This window comes from Lentinula edodes (genome assembly GCF_021015755.1).
Source record: "Lentinula edodes strain Le(Bin) 0899 ss11 chromosome Unknown C8R40scaffold_26, whole genome shotgun sequence".
NCBI lineage: Eukaryota > Fungi > Basidiomycota > Agaricomycetes > Agaricales > Omphalotaceae > Lentinula > Lentinula edodes.
In genome coordinates this window covers 524,505-549,265 of record NW_025764332.1, presented here as the reverse complement: position 1 = coordinate 549,265, position 24,761 = coordinate 524,505, and the positions used below count along the sequence as shown (strand labels likewise).

General features: G+C 45.0%; 8 protein-coding genes and 1 pseudogene across 9 annotated transcripts; 3 read left to right on the top strand and 6 right to left on the bottom strand.

Annotated features, from left to right (window-relative positions):
- Positions 1–330: 330 nt before the first annotated feature.
- On the bottom strand, positions 331–1,453 carry C8R40DRAFT_1172685 (uncharacterized protein; the record flags this gene model as incomplete). Its single annotated transcript, XM_046231893.1, has 5 exons — positions 331–578; positions 629–906; positions 958–1,017; positions 1,073–1,319; positions 1,375–1,453. The coding sequence occupies 5 exons, from the start codon at positions 1,451–1,453 to the stop codon at positions 331–333; spliced, it is 912 nt and encodes a 303-aa protein (XP_046084570.1).
- Positions 1,454–1,822: 369 nt separating this feature from the next.
- C8R40DRAFT_1071039 (uncharacterized protein) lies at positions 1,823–2,917 on the top strand (the record flags this gene model as incomplete). Its single annotated transcript, XM_046226295.1, has 2 exons — positions 1,823–1,839; positions 1,954–2,917. The coding sequence occupies 2 exons, from the start codon at positions 1,823–1,825 to the stop codon at positions 2,915–2,917; spliced, it is 981 nt and encodes a 326-aa protein (XP_046084569.1).
- Positions 2,918–5,446: 2,529 nt separating this feature from the next.
- On the bottom strand, positions 5,447–7,828 carry C8R40DRAFT_1266391 (uncharacterized protein). Its single transcript, XM_046233935.1, has 3 exons — positions 7,714–7,828; positions 7,078–7,662; positions 5,447–7,018 (listed from the first exon to the last, which is right to left on the bottom strand). Exons 1-3 carry the CDS (start codon positions 7,798–7,800, stop codon positions 5,594–5,596), a joined length of 2,097 nt encoding a protein of 698 aa, XP_046084568.1. The 5' UTR covers positions 7,801–7,828; the 3' UTR covers positions 5,447–5,593.
- A 94-nt stretch (positions 7,829–7,922) lies between these two features.
- Positions 7,923–8,023, top strand: C8R40DRAFT_t169 (annotated as a pseudogene). The gene has a single exon. The product of its transcript is annotated as a tRNA-OTHER (tRNA).
- Positions 8,024–8,236: 213 nt separating this feature from the next.
- On the bottom strand, positions 8,237–9,531 carry C8R40DRAFT_1113820 (uncharacterized protein). The gene is made up of 5 exons (XM_046228490.1): positions 9,464–9,531; positions 9,322–9,388; positions 8,658–9,267; positions 8,391–8,596; positions 8,237–8,319 (listed from the first exon to the last, which is right to left on the bottom strand). Exons 2-4 carry the CDS (start codon positions 9,366–9,368, stop codon positions 8,420–8,422), a joined length of 834 nt encoding a protein of 277 aa, XP_046084567.1. The 5' UTR covers positions 9,369–9,388; positions 9,464–9,531; the 3' UTR covers positions 8,237–8,319; positions 8,391–8,419.
- Positions 9,532–10,309: 778 nt separating this feature from the next.
- Positions 10,310–10,836, bottom strand: C8R40DRAFT_391426 (uncharacterized protein). The gene has a single exon (XM_046234899.1). It carries the CDS (start codon positions 10,793–10,795, stop codon positions 10,484–10,486), a length of 312 nt encoding a protein of 103 aa, XP_046084566.1. The 5' UTR covers positions 10,796–10,836; the 3' UTR covers positions 10,310–10,483.
- Positions 10,837–11,567: 731 nt separating this feature from the next.
- Positions 11,568–14,023, bottom strand: C8R40DRAFT_1113798 (uncharacterized protein). The gene is made up of 15 exons (XM_046228489.1): positions 13,800–14,023; positions 13,637–13,751; positions 13,383–13,417; positions 13,287–13,319; positions 13,107–13,236; positions 12,983–13,044; positions 12,833–12,930; positions 12,697–12,779; positions 12,632–12,639; positions 12,430–12,579; positions 12,357–12,372; positions 12,245–12,287; positions 12,183–12,191; positions 12,094–12,131; positions 11,568–12,039 (listed from the first exon to the last, which is right to left on the bottom strand). Exons 2-15 carry the CDS (start codon positions 13,675–13,677, stop codon positions 11,889–11,891), a joined length of 897 nt encoding a protein of 298 aa, XP_046084565.1. The 5' UTR covers positions 13,678–13,751; positions 13,800–14,023; the 3' UTR covers positions 11,568–11,888.
- On the top strand, positions 14,024–15,788 carry C8R40DRAFT_1113785 (hemolysin-III related-domain-containing protein). The gene is made up of 7 exons (XM_046228488.1): positions 14,024–14,436; positions 14,501–14,544; positions 14,598–14,615; positions 14,672–14,862; positions 14,915–15,059; positions 15,117–15,324; positions 15,387–15,788. The coding sequence occupies exons 1-7, from the start codon at positions 14,300–14,302 to the stop codon at positions 15,565–15,567; spliced, it is 924 nt and encodes a 307-aa protein (XP_046084564.1). The 5' UTR covers positions 14,024–14,299; the 3' UTR covers positions 15,568–15,788.
- Positions 15,789–16,129: 341 nt separating this feature from the next.
- C8R40DRAFT_1113784 (RNA polymerase I-associated factor PAF67-domain-containing protein) lies at positions 16,130–18,726 on the bottom strand. The gene is made up of 5 exons (XM_046228487.1): positions 18,397–18,726; positions 17,079–18,348; positions 16,749–17,017; positions 16,579–16,695; positions 16,130–16,516 (listed from the first exon to the last, which is right to left on the bottom strand). Exons 1-5 carry the CDS (start codon positions 18,601–18,603, stop codon positions 16,241–16,243), a joined length of 2,139 nt encoding a protein of 712 aa, XP_046084563.1. The 5' UTR covers positions 18,604–18,726; the 3' UTR covers positions 16,130–16,240.
- Positions 18,727–24,761: the final 6,035 nt, after the last annotated feature.

Below are 24,761 nucleotides of genomic sequence, written 5' to 3'. Positions count from 1 at the left end.
ACAAGGGAACATCAGGGACCATGAGGCATGTAATCGAGATTAGTACCTTAATGGGGTAGGTGTAGGAGGGCTTCTTACGCGTGTCGGGGGAGGTTTTAGGGGTTACTTGTGTCGAGGGATCTGAAGATGGTAACTGGTATGTTTTGGGGAGGTACGGAGGTGGTTCTGTGCGGGTTGTGAGAGCGTATGGCTGATACTGGGGCTGTCCTGGTAGTCACCAGGCATGAAGACGGGAGAAAGGGAGCTGTGGTTAACGGTCGAGGCATGACAAAAGTGTAGATGAAAGTTCTGACATAGACGACGAAGATATTGAATAGTAGCTAGTAATGATCACAATGTTTCTTGGAATTCAATGTACCCAGGTGGTAGTGGTGGCATATTTATCTCATCGACGCCCCACATAACAGCATCATTAAGTACAGCACCAATGTCATTTGCCCGTTCCGCCATAGTACCAACAAGTCGACGCCACAGAGCCGAGTGAGCCCTGTGAATGGCAAGTTTGCTTTCAAGTGAGTCCAGACGTTGCTGATACCATGCCAACATAATATCCTTTGCATCAAGAGATCCCCGGGGCCCTAGATAGTGGTTTGTTAAAGTAGCATTAATAAGAATGAAAGAAGCGCACCAAGGTTGTTGAAGGAAGATGAAGACCGACAAGGGACACAGGGATCGGAACAGGGAGGTGTAATGCTACGGTGGTGGCGACTATTTGAAGGTTCATCGTATCCACCATAGCCTGGGCCACTGTTATCAAGCAATTTCAGTTCTGCTTCCCGGTATATAGCTTCCTGATCTGCTTGAGCTTGCGAAAGGTTGTCGACCCAATTTAACAGTGATTGCTGAGAAGCAGTGAACTCGATTTGACTAGTAGTGGGCAATTGACTTGGTATGTCATCGGAATATCTATATACTAAGTGTTAGTTCTGGTGCATTGAGGAGCAGATAATTACACACAATGAGTCCAGACTCTGCTCGGCATTCTTGACTTCTACTTGCGAACTGTTGTTTTTGTGCCTATTCAGAATATGAAAAATAGAAAAAAAAATAGGAAAGAGGATATACTGCTTACATTTCGGACTCAATTTCTTCGTAATGGTGAATAGGGCTTGAAAGGTCACCATCGAACCCGCCATCTGATACACACCCATCCACGGTAAGTTGGGTCTCAGGTGAGTCAAATGACAGCGATAACTCTTTATGGCATTTGCGGGGAGGCGAGTCTTCCGAAGAAGGACGTTGAGGGGACATGGCAAGTTGGCAAATTGTATCTGAAAAACGAGGTCGAAGGATCACGAGAGATTTCATAGCTACAGGGACTACAGGGATGTGTTGTTATAATGGAGTATGACCAATTGTATATACTGCACATACCTCGAGTGATACGAGAATTTACTTTCAGTTTACTAGCTGAGTTATATGTCATCATAATTGGAGGAACATCCTGCCCCATTCCTGCAAGAGGTTGCACAGAACATATAAGATGAGTACAAGCGGATAATATTTTATAAAGTAGCATCAGTATTGACGTAGATTGTTGGAGAGTTCTCATTGTCTCACAACGCTCACAACCTCTCACAATCTCTCACAATTGTTTCACCTATCTGACGAGCCATCCTAAGTTAGTCGCAAGGTTTTCCGGAAAATATAATCCATTATTTTCCATCATGATTGAACAAAAAGGTTAGACAATATGATAGCTGTCACAATTGCTCTCAAGAACCTTCATGATTTAGTGATGCACTTAGTACAAGTTTTAACCTTTACAATGGGTTTAAAATCAAAATCATATAATTGAACCCACAGCTGGAACCAATAGGCAATGACTTTTAGCATCCGGTACGCCGTTCATAGCTGTTCATACACCGTTCATACTTTTTAAGAGACTCGCCGATGCTCATCTTACAAGATTCACACAAACTATGTCATTCGGGAGAAAAAACAATTCATCAGTGACCAGATTGCACTCTGCAAATTGGCACAAGAGCGCTGTAGGCTGGAGTGCGATCTCTATGGGATGTGGGATCCTTTGTGGAACCTGTTAGCCCTCAAAATTAAGGATGTTAATGCTGGAAAACCGACAGTCACAGTAGGAGTCATGTCCCAATACCGTATCGAGAAAAATTATGGGAATGTGCGGCGCTATAAGGTGCCTGACACAGTCGTGCTTGGGCTCGATGACACGCCTCAGAAGGTTCTTCTATTTTGGGCTGAGATAAAGCCATTAGATTACTACGACTGGTTCACTCCTGAGGCATATGATGCTGCAAGAGTACAGATTGCGAACACGGTCAACCAAGTTAATACCCAAGCCCAATACATCTGTGAGGAATTCCAGATTGATCGTACAAGGCCCTTCACCATTTATGCATTTATAATTGCGGGTCCATATTGGGTCCTTGTTGATTACACCAACAACTCATTGTCTCCTGATTTTTTCACCACTGCACATTCCCGCAGAAATGGTCCATATATACGTTCCCAAGTTCCAGTGCCAGTAGCTGAAGATGCAGGCATAGAGATAGACGTTGGGGTGGAAGTTCCAGCCGAAGAAGAAGATGCAGAGGATGTTGTAACCGCTCCTGGGTTTCCCTATGGGACTAAACCCCGATGTTCATTCAAGATGAGAAGATTGGGAGATGATGATCGTGATGATAATAGCGAGGGCGATGAACTTGGTGAAGACAATGATGATGAACTGGATGATCTCAATGAGGATGAGGGTGACGAAGAAGAAGAAGCAAAATCTGAAGGCGAAATGTTCAATGGGGAGTTCTCCTTGGACCTTCCACTTCGACGGTACCATATCAATCCTATTTTATTGATGGCATTGCGTCGAATCATGGGTAATAACCATGATGCCTTCCGACATCGAATGCAGAATGTCTCATGGTTTGATTGCAATTATGGAAGCTAAACTACACTTGAAATTATCGTGAGTTCAATGCAGTTGCATGTATGTGATAGCAGTTCTAACAGATTGCCCATTTGTTGCCCATACAGTATGCCTATCCACTGAGCTCTGCATTGGAGACAAAGTTGAATGAGCCCCATATTGCTTGTCAATTATCGGTGGACTTACTATGAATTACATGTATTTTGTCAAGCTATGCCATTTAGTAGCGGGTCGTCTTGCTATGGCAAGCATCGAACACTCTGCAAACCTGTACATAGTTTCACCTGTGCATGTCAATCAGTCCTCAGCCCATACTACCGCGTGCAAGACTGCAGCAGACAAATCTGGAGATTCCCTTAAGATAAACTCGCCTCGATGTAACGCACTCGGGAAGGGCACGGTTGATTTTTCAAATTTGATGATTTGTTGCCAGTTTATTGCCGGTCCGTCGGATTTGATATCTCACCATTGACACTTTTAATACATGCAGTAAAAGTATTTTTGTGGCCTTCAAACTCTTCAGTGAATACACTGTCATTTTTCTGCTTTCTAAGTACCTTAGGAATGATTGCGAGCGAAGCGAAGCAATACTGGCCATAGGGTGAAAAATTTCGTCAATTCTATATTCGCAAATCCCACGAGGTCACAGCCACCGCCGTTTTTGGTAATCCCCTGTAAATCACTCGTCATCGAATTCAGTCGCGACTGTCTATCGTCCATTACCTTGTACATTCTTACTTGTTCAGTATATCATCCTTGTGTAATCATTACAGTGTCTTGATAATTGTTTTACGGAGGTGCGCCAGCACCGACACCCCTCAAAACTAGAATTTCGAAGCGAGCACCACATGTGAGACGTACTTGGAACGGAGGGGGCCAAAGGCCCCCTCCGAGCCGGACGAAGGAGGCTCACATGCGAATGCATGTTAAATTCCTCAGGTAGCACACTCAGGAGAAGGCACAGTGAAACTAATAGCCTATCATTGCATCATTGCCCATTGAATGTCACGGTGTCCTCCAACCTTCAATGCATTTCCCTTTATGCATTATAAAAGATGCTGTATATTCTTTACATGAGCTAGAGGATTTGGTACAATAGCTCTCTGTGTTTTTGAACTCTTCATCTGTAAAATCTGTATTCTTCAGGTTGGCTAAGAGCTCGAAAGTGTGTCAAGGTTTAACTCAGTAAAGTAACTGAGGTGTTCAAGAGGCATTCCATTGTTGTCTACCTAGGTACTGTATGGTATAATGTAATAATGCTGTCTTGTAACTTTACATACAAGGAGAAGTCTCAGGTACACACAGAATATCCCTCAACAGAAAGCAGCTGACAGCACTATCCAGCTGGGAAAGTGCTCCCAGCAGCACTGAAGAATTGCTGGAAGCTGGACAGTGCCTCCATTGCTCTTGTGAACATTCAGGTTTTGCAGATATTATTTAGTCTTAATACCTATTCAAGTTCTTTGAGCTTGCTTGTTCTTCTTAGAAGAAATGCTTATGCTGGACTTTACCATATGAGCTCTGAGCTCAAGTAACAGGCACTCTGTATCAAACCCTAAGTAGGACTGCATGACCCCCATAAATTGGGGATAGAGGCATGAATTCCTTCAAAAATTGTAAATTGTGATAAATTCAACTTGAGTGGAGACATGAATACTCAGAGGGGGATATTCATCATCCCTGAGGTAACTAGAAGGCAAAAGATGATAGTGTATCTACTTAAGAGTTTGAAGGCCACAAAAACACTCCTACTGCATGCATAAAAGTACACCTTGTAATGTAGATATAATTGATAATCAACTGGCAATACCAGTTTTTTAGGTTTTTTGATTTCACTGGCTATAGTAAGTGGTTGTAAAATCAAATTTTAGTGGCAACGACAGTGAGACTACAGTAACTAACACACTGCAATCAGCACACTTCGTTAAGGGTTAGGTGCCGCCGAAGGCGGCTTGCGTGAAGCGCAGTTAGGGGTTAGGTGCGCCGCAGGCGCTTGCAGATATTTAAAGCATCAAATGAAGCTTTAGAGTGCCTGCCGACGACTCCCCGGTTCGGGGGACCCCCTGAGCGTAGCGAGGGAGGGGAGGGGAGCGGAGTGCAGGCCTGATATTTGATGCACAGAGTAAAATAATTACCAATAATGAGGCAGGTTTCTTGTGTGCATATGGTGCAAGTGGTTCCAGCATCAGCATTGTTGTTGTCCTTTCTACCTAGAGTTCTTGGGTTCAATTCCTGCTGGGGTTGTTCATTCTTTTTGACATTATTGATTGCCATTATCTCGTAATATTCTTCTAAATCGGGACACATCATGTAATACTGTTCCGAATATGGACGTATCTTGTGTCCAATGACCCTGTCAGTGATTATTTACAATATAACCACTGACTATAGCCAGTGAAATCAAAAAACCTTAAAAACTGGCAGTGCCAGTGTATTATTTACAATATCTGTGTTATGGGCTCAAAAGTATTGAAACTCAAGGTATGGTGCGAGAAAGCTGAATCAAATATCCGACGGACCGGCAATAAACCGGCAACAAATCATCAAATTTGAAAAATCAACCGTGCCCTTCCCGAGTGCGTTACTCGATGGCGAGGTGACTGCGACAACGATAATGGAAAGAAATCTTCGTCTCGTTTGCATACATAACAACTAGAGCAATGTTTAACAACGATGGTGACATGTGTACTATGAATATCACTTCTTCGCATTCCTCTGCTCTAAAGCTCTCGTACTGATTGCCTTTCCCTTATTCTTGGTGCCACTTCCTGCACCATGTCCCTTTCCTTTTTTACCATGAGCATCACCACCACTACGTAGCTTTCTTTCTCTATCACGTTCTTTGCCCTGTAGTTTTACTCCGCCCGTACCAGTCCTTCCACCGACAGCCATAGCCATCCTGGATTTCTTCTTCGCCAACCTCCGAGCCATACGATCCGCATCACCTGCTTTCGCGCTCTTCCGGTCCTCTTTAGAAAGATGAGCAAGTTTAGCACCAAGGGTGGGGTCGCCTTTGGGGATGGATATTGAGGCTAACGACGTCGACGGGGTGGATCGTTTGGTCTTGAAATTTGAAGGATGATTGGGATTGTTCGGGCGCGACGAGGATGTAATGGGGGTCGATTTGACTTTGACTTTGAACGACCCGCCCGGGATTGTTTTGCATCTCTCCACCCTCAGCTTGCGTTTTGCGAATTTCAGCTTGCCAGGCTCCAGAGCTGCGGCAAGGATCTCATCTACGCAGTCGCGATCGGCAAATTGGACATAGGCGAAGCCTTTGCCAAGCTGGGTGTCCTTGTCACGAATGATTCGAACACGGATTACCCAGCCTTCCGATCGAGCTCTGGCCTTTGCTGATCCCTTCTTCTTTTCATTGCCTTCGTCGTCGCTCCAGACGTCTTTTTCCTCAGTTCCTTCGCCTGGTCGAGGCCCCTTCTCTGCGCTAATGATTCCCTCAAAGTACGTTCTTACATCCTCTTCCTTACTCTCAAAATCCAGATTACCAACGAATACGCATCGCTTAGGGTCCACATCGCTGCCTGTTCTGAGCACTCGTCCAGCCTCTGCCACAGAAAGGTCTGTAGTATGAGCAACAACATCGACCCTCAACGTACGCTCCATGAATTCTGACCCATCACAGTATTCTTTGGCAAGGCGCGCAGCATCGTAAGGGTTCATCACGTCCGGAAGCGGAGGTAGATTCGATTTACGCTTCGGTACCTCATCAGATGCGGATGCAGGTGTAGGATGTGCAAAGACGATGTAGGCGTTAACGCTAGATCCAGAAGCGTGTATTTCCTGATTGATAAATGCAACTTTTTTCTTCTGTGCTGGAGTAAGAAACTGTTTCTCGCCTTTGACAGCGTCTTCGTCATCCTTGTCGCCGGAAGATCTCCTCCACGACTTGGTGCGGTCAATATCGTGCTGACGAGATTTAGTAGATGATTTCGGGTTGCTATTGTTAGTTGAAGATTGGTCCCCCTCCTTCTCGAGTCTGGATGTAGGTACTGCAAACGGGACTGAGCGAAATCGGGTAGATTCAATTCTAGGTGTCATGTTGGAGGAACCCGACGGCGTAAGTATTAGGGAGAGGATATGTCGTTGCAGCGATTTTAGTAGCGACTAGAGAAATATCCAAATAAGCGACATATTTAACAGGAATGAATTAAAAGACCAAGCACCTTCTTTTGAGAGACCTCAACACTGAGATTGCCAACGAAGATAGTCCGAGCATTTCGTTGGTCCTGGTTCTCGTCAGGAGGAACATATTTGATTATGGACTTTGGCGGCTTTTTCGAGCGTTGCCTCTTGGTGAGAGACTCATGGTCAGGAGGTGGGCGGCCTTCATCGTCGTCGTCTGCCCCACTGGAAGCCTCTTCGACATCGTCATCAGCCCCCTCCGATTGCTCTTCATGTTTGCCGGCGCGATGCGATGCCGAAAAATTTCCTTTCCCATTCGCTCTCGATAGATAGGCATTTTCAAGCTCAGAGTCGTTTTCGTCGTCGCCGTCAGACTTGCTCTCTTCCCTCTCCTCCTCATCACCATCGCTACTCTTCTCCACTATAGCATTCGATGTTTTTGTTGGGTTGTTCAGTTTGGTTGTTCCTGTGTCTGGAAGTAGAATCTTCTTTTGTTTCAATGAGGACTTGGATTCCTTTGCTTTGGCCTTCTTAATGGCGAGTTTTGAAGGGGCTGAGCCGACATCCTGATGTTTTCTTTTCAGCTTCCCTGATCTCAGAGTCGAAGAAGAAACTTCAAATTCTTTCTAATTGCTGCTAAGTTAAACGTGCACATCGAGTAGATTATTTACACATACAGCGGTGGATTGGAACAAGGCATCGAGTTCTGTATCGACAGTAGTCTGTTTCTTGCTGGATGCAAGTAGAAATGACGAAAGAGCCATAAGGAAAACGATGGCAAGAACTTGAAAGCGCCTCCGACCCCCGTGTGAAGATATTGCGCACATCATGTGATTACAGTGAGCTAAACTAGGGATATTTCCCGCGGTTTCGAGAGAACGGTTAAGTCGCTGTCGATTAGTGGTTAAATCATCGTGTTGTGGCATTTGAGAAATCAAAGCATCTACGCAGTCCGCGAAGCCGGGAGCTCGAATCTCCTCAGTGACAATTTTCTTGCGGTAATATAGGTATAGCGAATCAACTTGAAGGAGCGATGGAGAGCTCCCCAGAGGGGGTTATTGCCGTACCTTCTGACAATTTTTGGGATCATAAGTTGAGTTCTGAACATCACTTTAGGTTTCCTTATATTATAATTTGTCTCCCTCTTTATCCGATTTTACTCAGAATCAACCCCGAATTTCCTATACTCATTGTATGAAAACTGGCAATTATATTGATGATATGCAACGGGATCCGGAAACTACAATACATTGGTTTACAGGTCTACTGACAGTGAGTGAACTCTGGAAAAGAAGGAGGAAATGAGACAAACATGAGCAAGAGAGCAATCTGATAGAAGCACAGGTATTTTTACACCGAGGAGCAGAATCCAGGTTTGGTTCTCTAACTCAAAGCCGCTGTCGCTGCAAGGGATAACAGTTTGAGGCCCTTGGCCTTGGAATACATCGTCGCAAGGATGTTGCTCGCAAAGGCGTCGTCAATCACTGGTACTGCGAGAGCTGCTGGGTATTCTTCACTCATGGCTACGTCTATATCGTCCCCACTATACACTTCTGAGCGCTAGAAATTAATGAGACCAGTGTCAGATTGACGCAACAGCCGCAAGAAAAGACGGCCCCACCTTTAAAGGCACATCCCCATGTCTCTTCCCCCGGTGTTTGTACCATAAAGTCGCATAGAACTGCCTCCTGCTGTCGATCTGGATATATTTGTCGCATGGGAGACACCAAACTTTGTCAGGACACATCCTACTCGCGTCCAACAGAGGATCGTCCACCAACTCGGCCTTGCGATCAAGCATCCGGCGGTGCTCAGCATCGAGCTGTTCTTGAGACTTGGTCTTTTGCTTCTTGAGGCGTTGATGCTGCTCGTAGTCGGAATCGTCGTCGTCGTCGTCGCTGGGAGTGCGCCTTCCGCGACTACTAACAACGTTGACGCGACCGGTCCTCTTCTGCTGATGACGGAGGAGGATAGGAATGTTGGCATTACGAGCACTTGTAAGGATGTGTTCGGTCGCGTGTTTGTGTGTGTGTTTCGTTCTGGAGGAAGTAGGAGTCGGATTTGTGGAAGTGTTACGCGCCGCGAGGGTGTCTCGGTGTTCACGCGTAGAAGACGAGGAAGAGTAGGTAGACGCGGTTCCAATGCTAGTCCTACTATCCAGGGAATCCTCGCTGCTAGAGCTCGTACTAGGACTGGGAGCGCGCATGCGATACAAAGGAGCCGCATTAGCTCTACGAGTCTTGTTAGTTTCGTTGATTTATTGACGTAACTAAAGATCCACTGACCTAGAAAACAAGCCCGACGAAGAAGGGGCGTGCAGTTCACGAGACATCTTGTCGACTCTGTGCTCAACTGGGGAAGAGTGAATGAGTTGAATGCGGGGATGGACGCGGAAGATGTAGATCAACGCAGCTATTTATATTTCACCTTTTAACGTCTAACTCGGTGTCTGATGATACGGAGGCAATTTTGGACATCATCAACCCGCCCCGCCCCACCCTCAGAACTTTCGCTTATTTTGCAATTCTTTCGATTACTTTCGATTACTTCTGATGATAGTGTACCTACTAGTACCAGTAAAGGTTGAGTCAGTTGAGTCTCATATTGACAACGTCGATATCTACAAAACAAAAGAAATCGGTTAATAGAAACTCAAGAGCAAATAATAATAAGCTCAACAAACCAACGGTTGAACAAGAAGAAAAGCATCCCTTGTTGAATCAACTCAACAGGAATACCTTGAACTGTTCAATGCTGGGACTACATTCATCGCGCATCAATATGAAAGCGAATGCGCTGTACCGTATCGCATGTCTCACCCCAAATTCTTGTTGTGCCTTGTGATCGCGACAGAGCCGCGGGAGGAAGTAAACCGTCATCTGTCAGCTGCTCAACATTTTCTGGCATACCGGTCCTGATTAATATGGCGGCCTGCTAGAGTTCGCATGTCTCTTCGCCTCGATGTGCATCTTGCGAATGAAAATAACCATTTCCTGCAAAAACGGAATAGTGAATCTTGAGGCATGATTTGTCAGTACTCCATACCACTTATTGTAAGTGGACAAAGAGCCTTTGTTTAGTCGGAACCTGATACTATAGCTGTTACAGGTCCAGGACGATCGGATACTAAGTGCAATTGGCCATGGGAGGCTAGAACGGGATATGTAAGGGTGTGCGAGTGTGTTGACAGAGTGCAGGATTACTAGAAATGCAGAGATGAGAGTGGTATATGGTTGGTATGATCATGAGGGTTCGGGAGTCGAGACCGTCAAACTTAGAGCAGTCACATGAGGGTGCCGGCCGCGGTCGGCATGGCATCGCCCTATCGCCTATCTGTACTCCCACCAATATATAACGAAACACTCTCCTGCATCCTCTCCTCAGCTTCGTTGTAAGCTCCGCAATACGCGTCGAACTCAGTCAAGGATCCATATACATCAAGCATCGTTATCGCGGACAAGTTGACAGAGGATTGGCGGGCGGGGTGATGAAAATAAAAATTTTACGGAGAATGATAATGAGCAGCCCTTTTATTGCTGTTATAATGATGATCACAGCGCTTGCACTATCATGACGGTGGATCTTGAAGCGGTGCGCGAAGCTCAGCTCGGAAGGCAATGCAAACACACTCTTATGTCCGATGCCCATAAACTTACACGAGACGAGCGCATGGGACAATGCAAACAAGGCTAGAGATGAGTATATAGCTATTATACGGAAGCCGCTTTTGAAGGGTGCTGCCAGTTGTGACAAATTCATCACGGAAAAAACGCAAAATGAAGAACACCATCGATGATGGTGAGTTCCTGTCATTTTGATTGGTACTAGATCTTATCAGGCTCTGCAGTTCTGCAGATTTCTCCGGAGAAAATCATTTGGTCAAGTTCAGATGATGATAACGATAGTCATGACAAAGACGGCGATGATGAAGATGTTGATAACGATGGTGATAGGGATAGGGGAAAAATATGGGAGGGAGGTGGTTTCGGGCCATAGAAATTTGTTTGTTACAGCGCTCTTTTGAGGTGGTTCGATTGCTTATGTTTTTGAAAGTATAAAGTCATTACCAGCAACTTGAAGTGTTGTCCTCTGTTGTACAGATTCTCGCACAAAATTTAAATCTCTCATTCACAGTCTAGGTCTGGTACCAGTCTCATGATGAGCATCAGAAGAACAAAACATAACCAGCTTGTTGACTAAAGAGTGGGTTCCTTCGACAATCAATCATTCCAGCGTAGGTAGTACCTCAATTTTGATATCTTCCAAGTATCTGCTTGTGATGAATGACTTCCGTACTAACCCCCGTTTCCCGACACAAAATCAAAATAAACATCTCAGCGCCCTGCCTTGCCTCCAGGAAGAGGCATTGAGTAAGCAGATATACATGCAGTACATATGCTCATAATTCAATAGGGGAACAGTGCCTTTTCAAGTTTTGCATGGTCCGACCTGTTTATTACTACATACATTCTTATGCTCAGTGCTCCAAGTCCACCTCAACCACCTGAATTGGAGCCAAGGGCAATCCAAATTTAAAGAACGGATGATTGATGCAACACAGATTTTAAGTACACACTCTATTAAATATGGAATTTACTAAGGATCCGAATTCCTGTGTATTAATTGGACTCATGATGCCGCTTTTGAGTAGCCTTCTGTACCCGGTTGATGATCATCTTGACAACGAAAAGTATCGTTTGGCTTTTATTATAATTCACCCAATGTGGCTGGTCAAAGTGCTCTATCCTCACAAAGAATGGGCAATATATTCCGGGAATTAACACCAACAACCTGCATATTTTCGTTGGCATCATTCAGTGAATGGAACAGGGTTAAGTAGAATATTCAGATCCTATGGTGTAGAATCCCCTGGTTCACGGAACACCATATGAGATACAGTCTTGTCGGATTCAGTGACCATTTGACTGCCACTAAGATAAATTCCGGAGCTCTTTACTTGATGTAAATTCAGCATTAATCTGGACACCAAGGTTACTGATAAGCTGTAAAGATCCATGAGCTTAGGGAAACACCGAAAGCTCAAGTTCCAGAGGTACCTGCTTGTGAATGGTGCCAATCCGCCACGCATACAGTCCTTTGTCAGAACATCAAAATTAGGATCAGTGTGGTATTCTGTGAATCGTACCTCAGAGAACTAGTGCGGTTCTAATTAGCTCCACCTTGTTGATTTATGATTGATGAACTTACATAGTAGGTCAAGATGTTGGCGAGATTGACCAAGGTCATTACCCTGATGAAAGTAGAAATATCCATTGAGATGTTTCTATCATTTTCACTGCTCATGAAATATTTCGCTCACCCAAAATACATGGCCCCTACATAACAACATTAGTCAAGTTCAATAGTAAGTTTGACAATGGTCATTCACATACCATCACGAAGAAGAATTACTCTAAGGGATGCTCGAAATTTCAGGCGATGGATCATATGGAGCTCTTTTCGGGTTTTGAAGGCATTATGAACCATGAGCCCAAACAGAAGGACATCATAAATGAAGATCATCAACCAGGCCACAGCGGCTCCTGCCATGAAAATTTTACCGATCATGTCATGATACAGAATTCGGAAACAAACGAGAGGCACTAAACAGTTTGAATTTTGTCAAGGGTGTTTGAAGCTAAGACAAAAATATCACATACTCATGAGAATCAAGTTGAGTAGAGCATCCTCCAGATATTGATGATTCCTGCGGCGGGTCAAGGTGTATAGTGTATGTAACAATCTGAAATCTCTCATAAGAATAGTGGGATGAGAGCATCATAGATTTAGGATCACCAAGACGATTGACAGCAAACTCGCAATGACACTGAGCAGAAAGTAGAGAAGCCGTTTCTTGCAGCCGTATAGGGCATGTATGCGCAAGGTCATTATGACTACAATCTCCTCTCTTAATATCTTGACTGACAGTCATGCCTGCCCACTCACGAGTAACAACGAGTTGAGCAATAATCAATATGCCCTGTCTGATATTACTTAATGTCTTGCAACTAAACGGAAGTTTGAAGTTGAGAGAAGGCGACAAAATCGGGGAATCAAAAGATATTCTCACCTCACAGGTAAATCGTCAAATAGCGTCACAAATGTGAAAATTATTGCAATAGGATTGAAGTACCGCTGGATAATGAACAAGTATCCGCTCGAATTCAATGGTTTTTTCCATAAATACTTGATTTCGATTTCTGAAAATGTAGTCAGACATCATGCAAATACCAAATAATGCAGGACATGCCCAAACTAAGGAGATGATCCCAAAAAAGGAGCGCTGTGTCGAAATTGGTTCAAAGGATGAACGTTGAGTAGCATACTGAGTGTACTGGTCACTTACTTATGGCAGCCATATGCCAGTAATTGCATTGACGCCTAGACAGTGTGCAAAACAGTGTAATGAGTCTATGCGATGATATGCGGCGAATGCAATTCACTATGGCAATGTAGAATGTAACGCCCTTGGCGTTATAGAATTGAAAATTTATCCTCTCGTCGCTCGAACGGAATTTAAGCCGGAACGAGTAGCTTGCAGCTCATTCTCGTTCTCATTCTCGTCCAGAGAGGCCTCGGTTCTGAGAAAAAAGTGCTTACCCGTTGGTTGCAATACGAATGTTCAAGTCGGTCAACGACATGGAAATTACTGTTGAGGGATGTAGTATGCCGAGTCAACAGATGACATGTAGTTCTTATAGACTTGCGTAGTAACCTCGAATAGATCAGATGCTTAATCGGTACATCCGAAAGAAGTACGTACGAGTGGTACGGCTTGGTCAGTCAGTACCAGATAAGCCAGGACGTGATCATCATGTTGTTTCTTCCGATTTCTTCGGCTTCAATGGATTGAGAGCTATGAAAACGCACGTCAACAGCTGAGATCAGATAACACAATGTAACATCCTGTAAGCTTGCGTTCAGTGGTTGTTCATAGCTCGGCGATAAAATTAGGAAGGGGAAGGTGCGATTCGCGATCGGTGAGGGTGAATCGGAATTTCCCGCAATCATTATTTACGTTTCGAGGGACCATTCCCCGTGAATGGATTGAAATTCCTCGAGACCCTCAAACGGCTCTACCAAGTAAATAGCTACCTTCTGGCTACCTTCTAATTAATTTATCACTCGAGGAATCAGGAGTATGTGATCCAGCAGCAAGGCTGAACAAATTATCGGTGACCATCACGATTCGCTGTTTGATTCGGAGGTAAGCAGGCTCAAACAAGCGCACGTTGTTTATGAATCCAGACTTGCCTTCCTTCCATGTCTCGTCGCAAACTTCCTGGATTTTCGACAGACTCTGGCACTCCTCTGGTGGGAAAACCTTCGAGGACCATCACTTGGAACGAAATCCCACAGTGGCAAAAGCACAATAAATACATCTTTTCTGGATATCGAAGGTACTTTTGCGCATTTCTTCACTCAGCTGTTTCATCAATATAGTTTATTGTGTACTCTATGTAGGTCTCAGTATACCTGGGGAGGCTGCATACATTCCGTGTTTGCATGTAAGGAAGATCACATTTCTAACCCGAAACCTATTGACGATTTTGTCCGCTAGACCTGCATAACGAAACAGGTGCGTCAAACTATACCTTGCCTTAACTACGCAGCCTTATTTCTGTGCCATCATAGTGAACATACACAGTCATTTATGGGGAGGCGTATTTTTCCTCTACCTCCTAGGGACTGTGCGAACCGAACGTTTGACAGTTCATGAGACTACTTGGCTGGATTCAGCACTGTTTGCGTTGTTCCTCTTCTCCGCAATGTTCTGTCACATCTCCAGTGCGTTGTATCATACCTCTATCTGCCACTCTCGAGACGTGAGGCATCCTCCTCTTCTTTATTGGGACAGGACTGACCGAATCTACATAGGTGGAATCCCGTTGTCATGCTTTCGATTATACAGGGATCATTGTTCTTAATCTGGGATCGCATTACCCGCTTCTCTACTATGGTTTCTTTTGCGAGCCTCATTACCAACTGATTTACATATTGACAATAACGGTGCTTAACTTAGGTGAGCTTGTTTTGATCCAATCCAGAGCTCATCGTCTGAGTCGCACCTCCTCTTCAGCGGCTGCTTTTGTAGTGCTTGACCCGGAATATGCAAAACCAACTCATATCGGTGTACGCACTGCAATTTTTATCGCTTTGGGCTTCTTCTCGACTATTGCCATCGTCCACTTGTCGTTTATTCATGGCATCGTAGTGACCCTCGAGCACATAGGATTTCAATGGTTCATTCTCTCTGGATCTTTCTATGTTTTTGGAGCTTTACTTTAGTATGTATCCATCACTCAATGCTGTAGCAACAAGATAAAGATGCTCAGCATGTTTTTCATAGTGCAAACCGTATTCCGGAGAGGTTTTCACCAGGAACTTTTGATTATTTCTTTTCTTCCCATCAAATTTTCCATGGTTGTGTCTTCGTTGCCGCGTACTTGCACTACGTATTTATAACCATTGCTCTCAATCATTACCATTCGCAATCTCAATGCCGCATGCTCACTCATACATTACCATAACTCCCCAAACAGTCTTATGTTACAGATTACAATTGCTTTCTGCTCAATACTGTACATACAAATTGTACATACATATGTGGACAACAACCTAGTCATTAAATGCCCATGGAGTTTCAGCATGAGCAATGATCATGCTGAATGAATCTTCTGTGCTTAACACAAGACTTAAATTTGCCAACTCAACTAGACTCACCAGGACTCACCAGTAAAAATTCCTCAGCAGTTTGGGAACTGCAGGGGCATGCTGCTACCTCAACGAAGAAACTCTTATGCAATACTATTCTACCCTATGATTGGACAATTTTTTGACATACAGGCACACTTCGAACCTGTTTTGTTTTGAGGTTCTACAACTCACCATCCTTCACCCAGCGTATGGAGGCCCTGTACCCACTCATGTGCATTCTACATTTTCAATCTACAGTTCGGGTACATATAGCCACCAGGAGCCTAGTGATTGATGTTGAGTAGCATGCCTTTGCTGGGAGAAAAATCCTATCAACTGCCCATACACCCACTCCTCACTGTTCAGCGGCTGATCAGTCGTGTGCTGCGTCAAATGGGATTTCAGGCTTGTGGCAATGGATTTCACTGAAATAATTATCATATTTGATGATGACAGAGAATATCTGGACAAGGCAATGCACAAATATGAAAAACCAATGAACTATCTTTAAACATCTACAGTTGCCCTAGTGCCCGCACCACCCCAAGCAACGGTTTTTGTTGGTGGTTTCTTGTGCCCTGATATATCTGTTGAACCAGCGGGCGCTCCCGCGTCAGCGCCAGACGTGACCGCACCAGGTACATGTTGCTTTTGTCCTATTTTGCCTCTGGGAAGAGGTGACCCACGAATTTCGTCCAACACCCTTTGCGAGCGTTCAGTGTTTTTGATAAACCACCCGGCATAACGTCGCCCAACAGTGCTCTCAGCGATGTGGATTGTGTTCTGTGTTGGACGAATGAGATCAAAAATTTACTCCGATTAAATTCCGATTTGATAGAACGTACATCGTCAATGACAAAGTTCAAATCACTCGTCGAAATCATCTCTCCAGCCAATAGACTACCTTGGGCTCTCACGCCCGTTGAAGATGCATCGTTCCCTTTGTCAACTTTGCCTTGTACCTACATGAAACAATGAAAAATGTTTCGTCAAAAATGAACAGCATGAGACGTACCGGGACTATTCGGCTTAAACTCTTGCTGCTTTGCTTGAGCACCATCATTTCTTGGATGGCTTCTTCCTCAGCCTCTGCGTCTTCAACGGCTTCCTTATCCGACTCGTTGACCTTGACCAAATCCAAAAACGACGAGAGCTTTTCAGTGGTCAGAGAGGTGTACAAGTGAAGGAAAGAGCGCAGGGTAGGTAGAGGTGACTGTGCGCCTGCTGAAGCCAGGAAGAGACGAAGGTGACGATGCGTAGGGTCTGTCGGTATGGGGGAGGATCCTGGGAAAAAAAGAGTAGATAAGTAGGGATAAAGACAAATTAGAAATATAAAAAAACAAACCTTCTGCGGCATCCGCAGGATCTGCGTTCAGCAACAATGCGATAGCCTCTGGGTCGTCATACGGTGGCGAGTTGGCGTTGATAAATTTCGGGCATGCATAGAGGAATAGTTCCTCGAATGCTACAAGCGCATCACTTCCTCCCCTACTCATCCTTCCCATTTGATCCCCGTATCTTTCTTTCGCACTGTTAGTGATGTTATCATCCAGTCTAGTGAACGGCGATCCCGGTAGAACCAAAGAATGGCACATTGCGTACAACGCTAGAGTCCGGTCGGCAGTTTTCGCAATCTGATCGTACTGGTCTTTCCGTTCGTAACCAGAGTAGTTACGCATGCGTTGCATACGTTGAAAGAAGTTGAGAACCGTGACAAAGGTGCGAATAGCATCAGGGTATCGGCAAAGCATCATATAGCAAAAACCGACATAATAATGAGTTGAGATATGAGTTGCTGGAAGGGTAGGAAGGGCGGTGAAGGAGGATTTGTTGGTTTTGGCGCCGAAACTGGAGCCGCCAAGGAGAAATTCCCCCACTTGATCCATGACTTTGAGCCCAAGGGTAAAGTCACCGAGGAGTACGTGCACACGGAGAAGTCCAAGGACAGAAAAGTATCCAAGGGTTCGGTAGAGAGGAAGAGCCGTATAGGGGGAAATGGATTGCGCCACTTCCTCCGCAGGCCTAGGATTTTCCTTTCCTTGTTCCTCTTTCAACGCAACAATATACTCGTTGATTTTCGATTTTTGAATGAGCGAATAAAGAACGTTGAGGACAGAGTAAGAAGACCATACACCTGTTCCGTCCGCGAGCATCATGAGCTCATCGTCCGTCTTGGATTTGACCTTTGAGCGCCAGGAGCAAAATACCTGAAACTGGTAGATAAACTCGTCGATGATATCCCATAACCACTGTTCCGGGAGGACCAAGTCGACAGGCGCAGGTTCATCCGACTCATCATTAGCTGAGCTGGGAGAGTTGAGTAAATAGTTGAATAGCTCGCATGAGTTTTCATAAGAATGAAAACGGTCATCGATGTTGGGTTGAAGCCGAGAATAAACATGACGGTAATACAGGTCGCGGTAGAGTACAAGGAAGATATGAACTTGATCCTCAGTTGCATTATTCGACGAAAGCAGAGGCGCAATTATTTCTGGTTCAGGCCATTCCGCGCGTGAATAGAATCGATCGGTAAGTTTTGGGAATGTTGTTGTGTAGAACATCGTGATCGAAGGAAGGTCTCTATTAAGTATTGCTTGGTGAAAGGACACGATAAACTGCGGCAAGATTGAGTTGAGTTCATCAAAGGGTTCAGCGCCACTCACGCTCTTCACAACATCGGGCACGGCAGCCAAAGCAGCCATATGTTGCTGAATCGCCAGTAGCGGTTCAAGCTGTTCAATCTGTGCTCCAAGCTGGTCGTATATTGCCGGATTCTGGCCCTGCTGAGCGTATATCGAGAGCTCTGCATCAACCGCATCCGCCAAATCATCATCCATATCAGCAGTCGACCATAGCGTTGGACGCGACATTTCACGTTCGAAGGGTGAAGCAAAAAAATTTGAGAGTGACTAGGGTTAGGGTCAATCTAGTAATCCTGCGTCCCCACCTGTTCGTTACTTCACATTCGAGTAGGGTACGGTGAATAATTAAAAGGCATGTTAATAACAATGTTATTCACATAGACATTGGAGAGACTATCATTAACATAGTTAATAACAATATATTCACATTTTCGTATCCTTGCTCTCACAAACATCCAGGTTTTGCAGATGTTCAGCTAAGAGCATCCAGCCTGTATCCTTGCTCCTGCAAACATCCAGGTTTTGCAGATGTCACTGACAGAATCACTTATATTTAACAAATCCCAGTGAGTACATGCTGGAAGAATTCACAATGACATACATCTGCAAAATCTGTATATATGTTTGCCAAAGCAAGGGTACTGACTGGAGACTTGGAGTGCTCTCCAGTGCCCAAATAACTGAGTGCAAAATTTTCAAATAGCTGGGTGGTTTGGCTGCTGGGAAGTGCTCCTGGAAAATGAGCTGAAAATACAGACTCGGATCATATCAAAACTATTCAATTGGAATTTCTGCAGAATAGACCTTCATGTTGTCAGACATCATTCATTGTAGTACACTGTACTTGAAGGTTCATCTATATTTCCGGCTAAATGTCCAAAAGCAGTTGAGAGCACTTCCCAGTAGTGAAAGCACTCAATGCATACTGCTTTCAGTGCTTAGCCAAAAATCCAGGTTTTGAAGATGGCCACTTGTAAGATAATGAATGCCCACTGGCACAAGCACCAATTTCCATTATTTACATATCCTAACATGGGGTTCAAGAGGTCTGTGCTAATAACACATGCGATTGAAGGCCACTGCACTTCGTGCATGGGAAAAACTCGGCTGCTTTTTTTGGTGCAAGAAAATCAGGTGAATTTGGAACAATAAGAGCATTTAATTACAGTGACAAGGAAAAGTTGAAGCACAGGTAACTGTTAAGATCATGTACACCGTGTAACCGTGCCAGAGGTCACAAGGTGCCTAAGTGTGGGAGGTCGAATGGGACAGTAGTGAAGTTATTAACAACACTGCCGTTACGCCGTTAGTCCCCGGAGATCGAGAGTATAGAAAGGAGGAGCTGAGGAGCAGCCCAGTCGGAGCGGCGGTATTGCCGGTGACGAGGAGCGAACCAGAGGACGTCTAAGTCCTAAGGTAGAGTAGAATGTACTTCAAGGCGTTGAGCCTGAAGCCTTAGAGAAGCACAGAGTTAAGGAGGGAATCTAAGTTGATAATTAAACTGAGGAACTACAGTAGCATACAGGCAGTATTTATATCTACGGAACGGCGCCGCGGTGCGGAGCGCCAGACTAACTACTAGGAGCTATACATGTAGTACCTGCAGGGTAAAGTAAAAGACAATAAGGAGGGACTAGAACGAAAGGATATGTGTAGCGAGAAAGAACAATAAGAGTGAGATTACAATAAACGGTGGATCTTCGGAGGACCGAGCGGCGGAATGGAGGCCCGAGGCATGGACTTGACAGTATCCCCCTCTTAGGCTTGAGCCCTCGAAAGCCGTTAGCATCGGGCAATACTATTAGTCACCAGAGAGAAAATTTTATATCCCGTTAGCACTGGCAATTATCCTTTTTATTCATCGGGAAAATTTCATTGGTTCACCATAAGCCGAGTACAATTCGAGGGGAAATTTTCGCTGGTCCGTGCACAGTTTTGCCGTACAAAAGGCCCAGAGTTTTGCCGATAAGACCCAAGTTCCAAAACTTCTAAGTCCTCCAAGATGACCACCAGCCGAACCCAAACTACCACTACCAGCTCTTCGACCGCCGGCCCATCGAGGTCGCGCCCTGTCCCGCCTCCGCCCATTGACCTCACTGCCCAAGAGGAGGAAGGTCTGGAGGATGAGGACGAGATAATCCGGAGGGCGCAGGCATGTGTGGAGAGGGTGAGGCGAGGAAGGCGGCGGAGGCGGCGAGAAAGGCCGCAGAAGAAAAGGCTGCCAGAGCAGCGACAGCTAGAGAGAAGGCGGCACAGGAGGCACGAGAGCGGGCTCATCGAGCACAACAACAGGAGGAGGAGGTGGCTGAAAGAAGGAGGCTGTTGGCTGCGGCGGCGACCGCTCGGTGACACGCCTAAATTTTGGCTAGACGTCTATGCTGTGAATTGTGACATTTTCACGTATAGATTTGTATCAAGAGGACTGTAATTGAGACCCAGATTGACAGTCAAAGTCGATACTGAATCAGTCTAATAAGTTGAAGGGACCATATACCCATACTACCACAAGTGGTTAGTTTACCCATCCCCGATACTACCTACGGATAGCAGTCTACCTGTTTGTCGAGCAGGATTATACCAGACTCGGACTACATCCGAAGGATGACCATTCACGTATGACATACCAAGGGTATTCTTATTGGACCTTACACTGGCAGGAGTTTGGAAGAACTTACTCAAGTGACCATGAACCGAGGATTGACTCGAAATGACTTTCTAGAACTCAGGAATTATCAAATACTCCTTCTAGAATGAGATCATGCATTAATCTAAAAAAGACTGCGATTTAGTCTAATAGACCAATCAAGTTGCATGGTTGAGTAAAATGACTAGAAGAATGATCGGAAGACTGCGAGGCTCCAAAGACATATCAAATGAATGTCAAAGAGTCCTGACATAGAAAATATTGAAGAATGCAATTAAATGAATACTATGCGTAACTCCCTTGATTGAGTATAGGCACAATGGGTGTCTATTGAAAGAGAGAAGCAATTAGTTTAATCCAGATGAATCAGATTGATAGGATTAGGATCGAGGAGAGCTGATTTGCCTCCGGACGAGGTGACAAACGATCGAAGTAAGTGTTGAACAGCAATGACAGTTGAACACTATTCGAGTCATCCTCCAAAAACAATTAAATTAAATGAATATTGAAGTACCTACCTATGTTTGGAGGTATACTAGAATCTTGGAACTAATATGGACCAAATAAGGACATGTAGATTCAAATTAAATGGTATCTGACTGAGTGTAGAAGTTTCCTTGCGGTTCCGAACGTTTATTGTATTAAATTAATTGTACTATGCGACTCTATATTCTGTATGTATAAATAGCGATCCGATGTATCTGGAATAGAAGTGATTTTGGGATGACGTTGCAGTGCTAATCCATAAAAAGGAAAGACACACTCCCGCCAGACTGAAACCTCTTCGCTAGCAGCCATTCGGGCCCGGCACTTGTGAGTATAGGAACGTCGTGTTCTGCTCCTTGTGACTGCGAGAAGTCTATCCAGTTGTTGGGTATTCTTCGAACTTAGGATCAGTCGTTGGTCTTAAGGGCAAATCACGCTGTGTGGTTGTGCCAGCACATAGTTCTAGCCCTCCGTAGGGGTCTGTGTGTTTCGGTTTTAATTTACTTTGATTCAAACCCCCAATTCTTGATATACCCAGATCAATACAAACCAAAGCACAAATCGTGCTGAATCTACCTTGATCAAAGGAATATATCGAACCCTTAGAACGATTCAAATTGATTGATCAAAGCTTCTTACTTAGCTCTCAAAGCTTTGCGGAACCTTTGCCAACGCTACCCCTTGCTATTAAATAAATTTGATAGCAGTGAACTCGCATATTGTGTATTAGATTGGTTGGTTGGAGTGCCCATTAGATTCCTTCCTTTCTCTTTCACACAAAAACGAGGCAAGCTTGTTATCGGAGTCAGAGAGGGACCTCTCCAAGTGAGGTGTCGGTTTCGCTGCGGAGGCCCGTGGTTGAAATTTCAAAGAAGAGTAAAGGAAAAGGCAAGGCTAAGGCCCAGGTGCGTTTTCCCATCACTATAACTAGGTAATTGTCTAACTTCCTCCTGCTAGCCCATTGACGAAGACCCGGATGATGGCGACGACGAAAAGGAACCTTGCGAACGATGCGGGACAAAGAAGATCTCTTGCCAGCCTGCATCTGGCAAGAGAAGTTCCATCATTTGTAAACCCTGCCACGATGCGAAGGTACGGTGTTCGTACTCCGGACGGCCGTCGACGGTGAAGCGAGAAGGCGGCTCCAACCTGACCGGTGAGCGCCTGGCTGTCCTGGAGAGCCAGGTAGCCCAACTACTAGCCGACAACCGACAACTCCGTGATGGACAGGTAAAAGCCAACACCTACCATCGACACATCAATCGGAAGCTGGACTGGCTTGTGACGGATGCCGTGAGGAGGAGGAGAACACCCCCTGAACTGCCGGAAGCCGGGCCATCAGGATTGTTGAAGAAGCAAAGAAGGGTAATGGACAGCGACAAAGAAGAGGATCGCGAAAGGGAGAAGGAAGTAGAGGAGCAGGGAATGGAGGAAGATGGAGAAGGAGATGAGGACAAAATGGTAGAGGAGGAACCGGCGCCGGCGAAGGCGCAGTCGGTGAAGGGGAAGGAAAGGGCGGAGTAGGAGACGGACATCGGACATCGGCCTCTCGGCCTAATCTTGTAACGTACTTGTAACCTTTCTTGTTGTCTTCTTGTTTTTTTCTTTTTGCCTTTTTGTATATATAAAAAAAAATGTTATCGCGTTTAAAGTCGGAAAAGGAATGGGCCGCGAAGCGGCGGAAGAATTAGTTAGTTCGAAGTAGAAGTAGCTAAAGTGTGAATGAAACATAAGTGAAAACAGTAACTTGAAGGATAAGATAAGCAATTAAGAGAGATAAACACTCAATTTACTATCATCGTTTTTACCCTCTAAACGCACAAAGTAAACTTCGGCAGAGCACGGCGGAATCGGGGAAAGGAATAAAATGATTTTTTGTGATCAAGGTCCAGGTTTCTGAGGGTATTGAGCGTGGAAAGCGGGTACCAGTTCATCAGCATGTAACTCATCAGCAGCAACCCAGGAGAATTCATTGTTGGTACCTTTGTAACCGGCCCACCGAATGTAGTAGCGTAGAGGACAACGTTTATACCTTCTGTCCAGCTTGGAGTCAAGGATTTTGGCAACGTTGTACTCCTCTTCACCATCAACTTCAATTGGAGGTGGAGGAGATTGAGTATGATTCGGGAACGGGTTCGGTGTAACTGGCTCCAGCTGTGAGACGTGGAAGACCGGGTGGATCCAGCGAAGATAGTCCGGGAGCTTGAGCTCGTAAGACAAAGTACCAGGTCGACTGATGACCTTGAAAGGACCAAGATATTTTTCAGAGAATTTTTCAGTAGGACGAGTAGATCGAATGTGCTTAGCAAGAACAAAAACTTCGGAGCCGATTGGGAACTCCAGATGCGAGATTCTTTTCCTGTCAGCTTGTTCCTTGTAACGAGATTGAACTAAAAGGATTTCCTCTCGTATGAAGGCGTGGAGTTCATCGAGATTGATGACGAAGTCTCTGGCTAGATCAGACTTCATGTCGACCTCGGGCCGAACGGTGATATTTGGATGGTAACCTTTGTTAGCAAAGAACGGAGTAATACCAGTGGAAGCATTGGGAGCGTTGTTATAGGCGAACTCGGCGATCGGAAGTAAAGGCGACCAGTCATCTTGTTGATAGGAGCAATAGATCCTGATATACTGCTCGAGAGTCTGATTGACACGCTCAGTCTGCCCATTGGCTTCCGGATGATATCCAGAGGTATAATGAAGTTCCATGGAGAGTGCTTTACCGAGAGCCCGGAAAAACACCGAAACAAATTCGGAACCACGATCAGAAGTAACATGATTAGGAACACCATGCTTAGAGAAAACGTGAATAACAAAAAGCTCAGCTAGTTGTTCAGAAGTGATGGTGTCGAAAGTAGGAATAAAAATAGCTTGCTTGGAAGATCGATCCACAACGACTAGAATAGCTGTATAACCATTCGACATTGGCAGTTGCTCAATGAAGTCCATGGAGATGGAATCCCATGGTCGGACCGGAACCGGCAGAGGTTTCAACAAGCCGTAAGGCCGATGACGGCGGGACTTATTGCAACCACAGATAGTGCAGGAAGTGACGTAGTCACGAACGAAATTTCTGACCTTAGGCCAGGTGTATTGACGATGTACAGCTTCTAGAGTGCGGTTCTGGCCGAAATGGCCGGAGAGTGGATGATCATGGAAATAGCGAAGGACTTGAAGGCGAAGGTCACTGTGATTTGGAACATAAATACGGACATCAAGGCGTAGTAACCCGTCACTATCTAAGCTCCAACGTTCA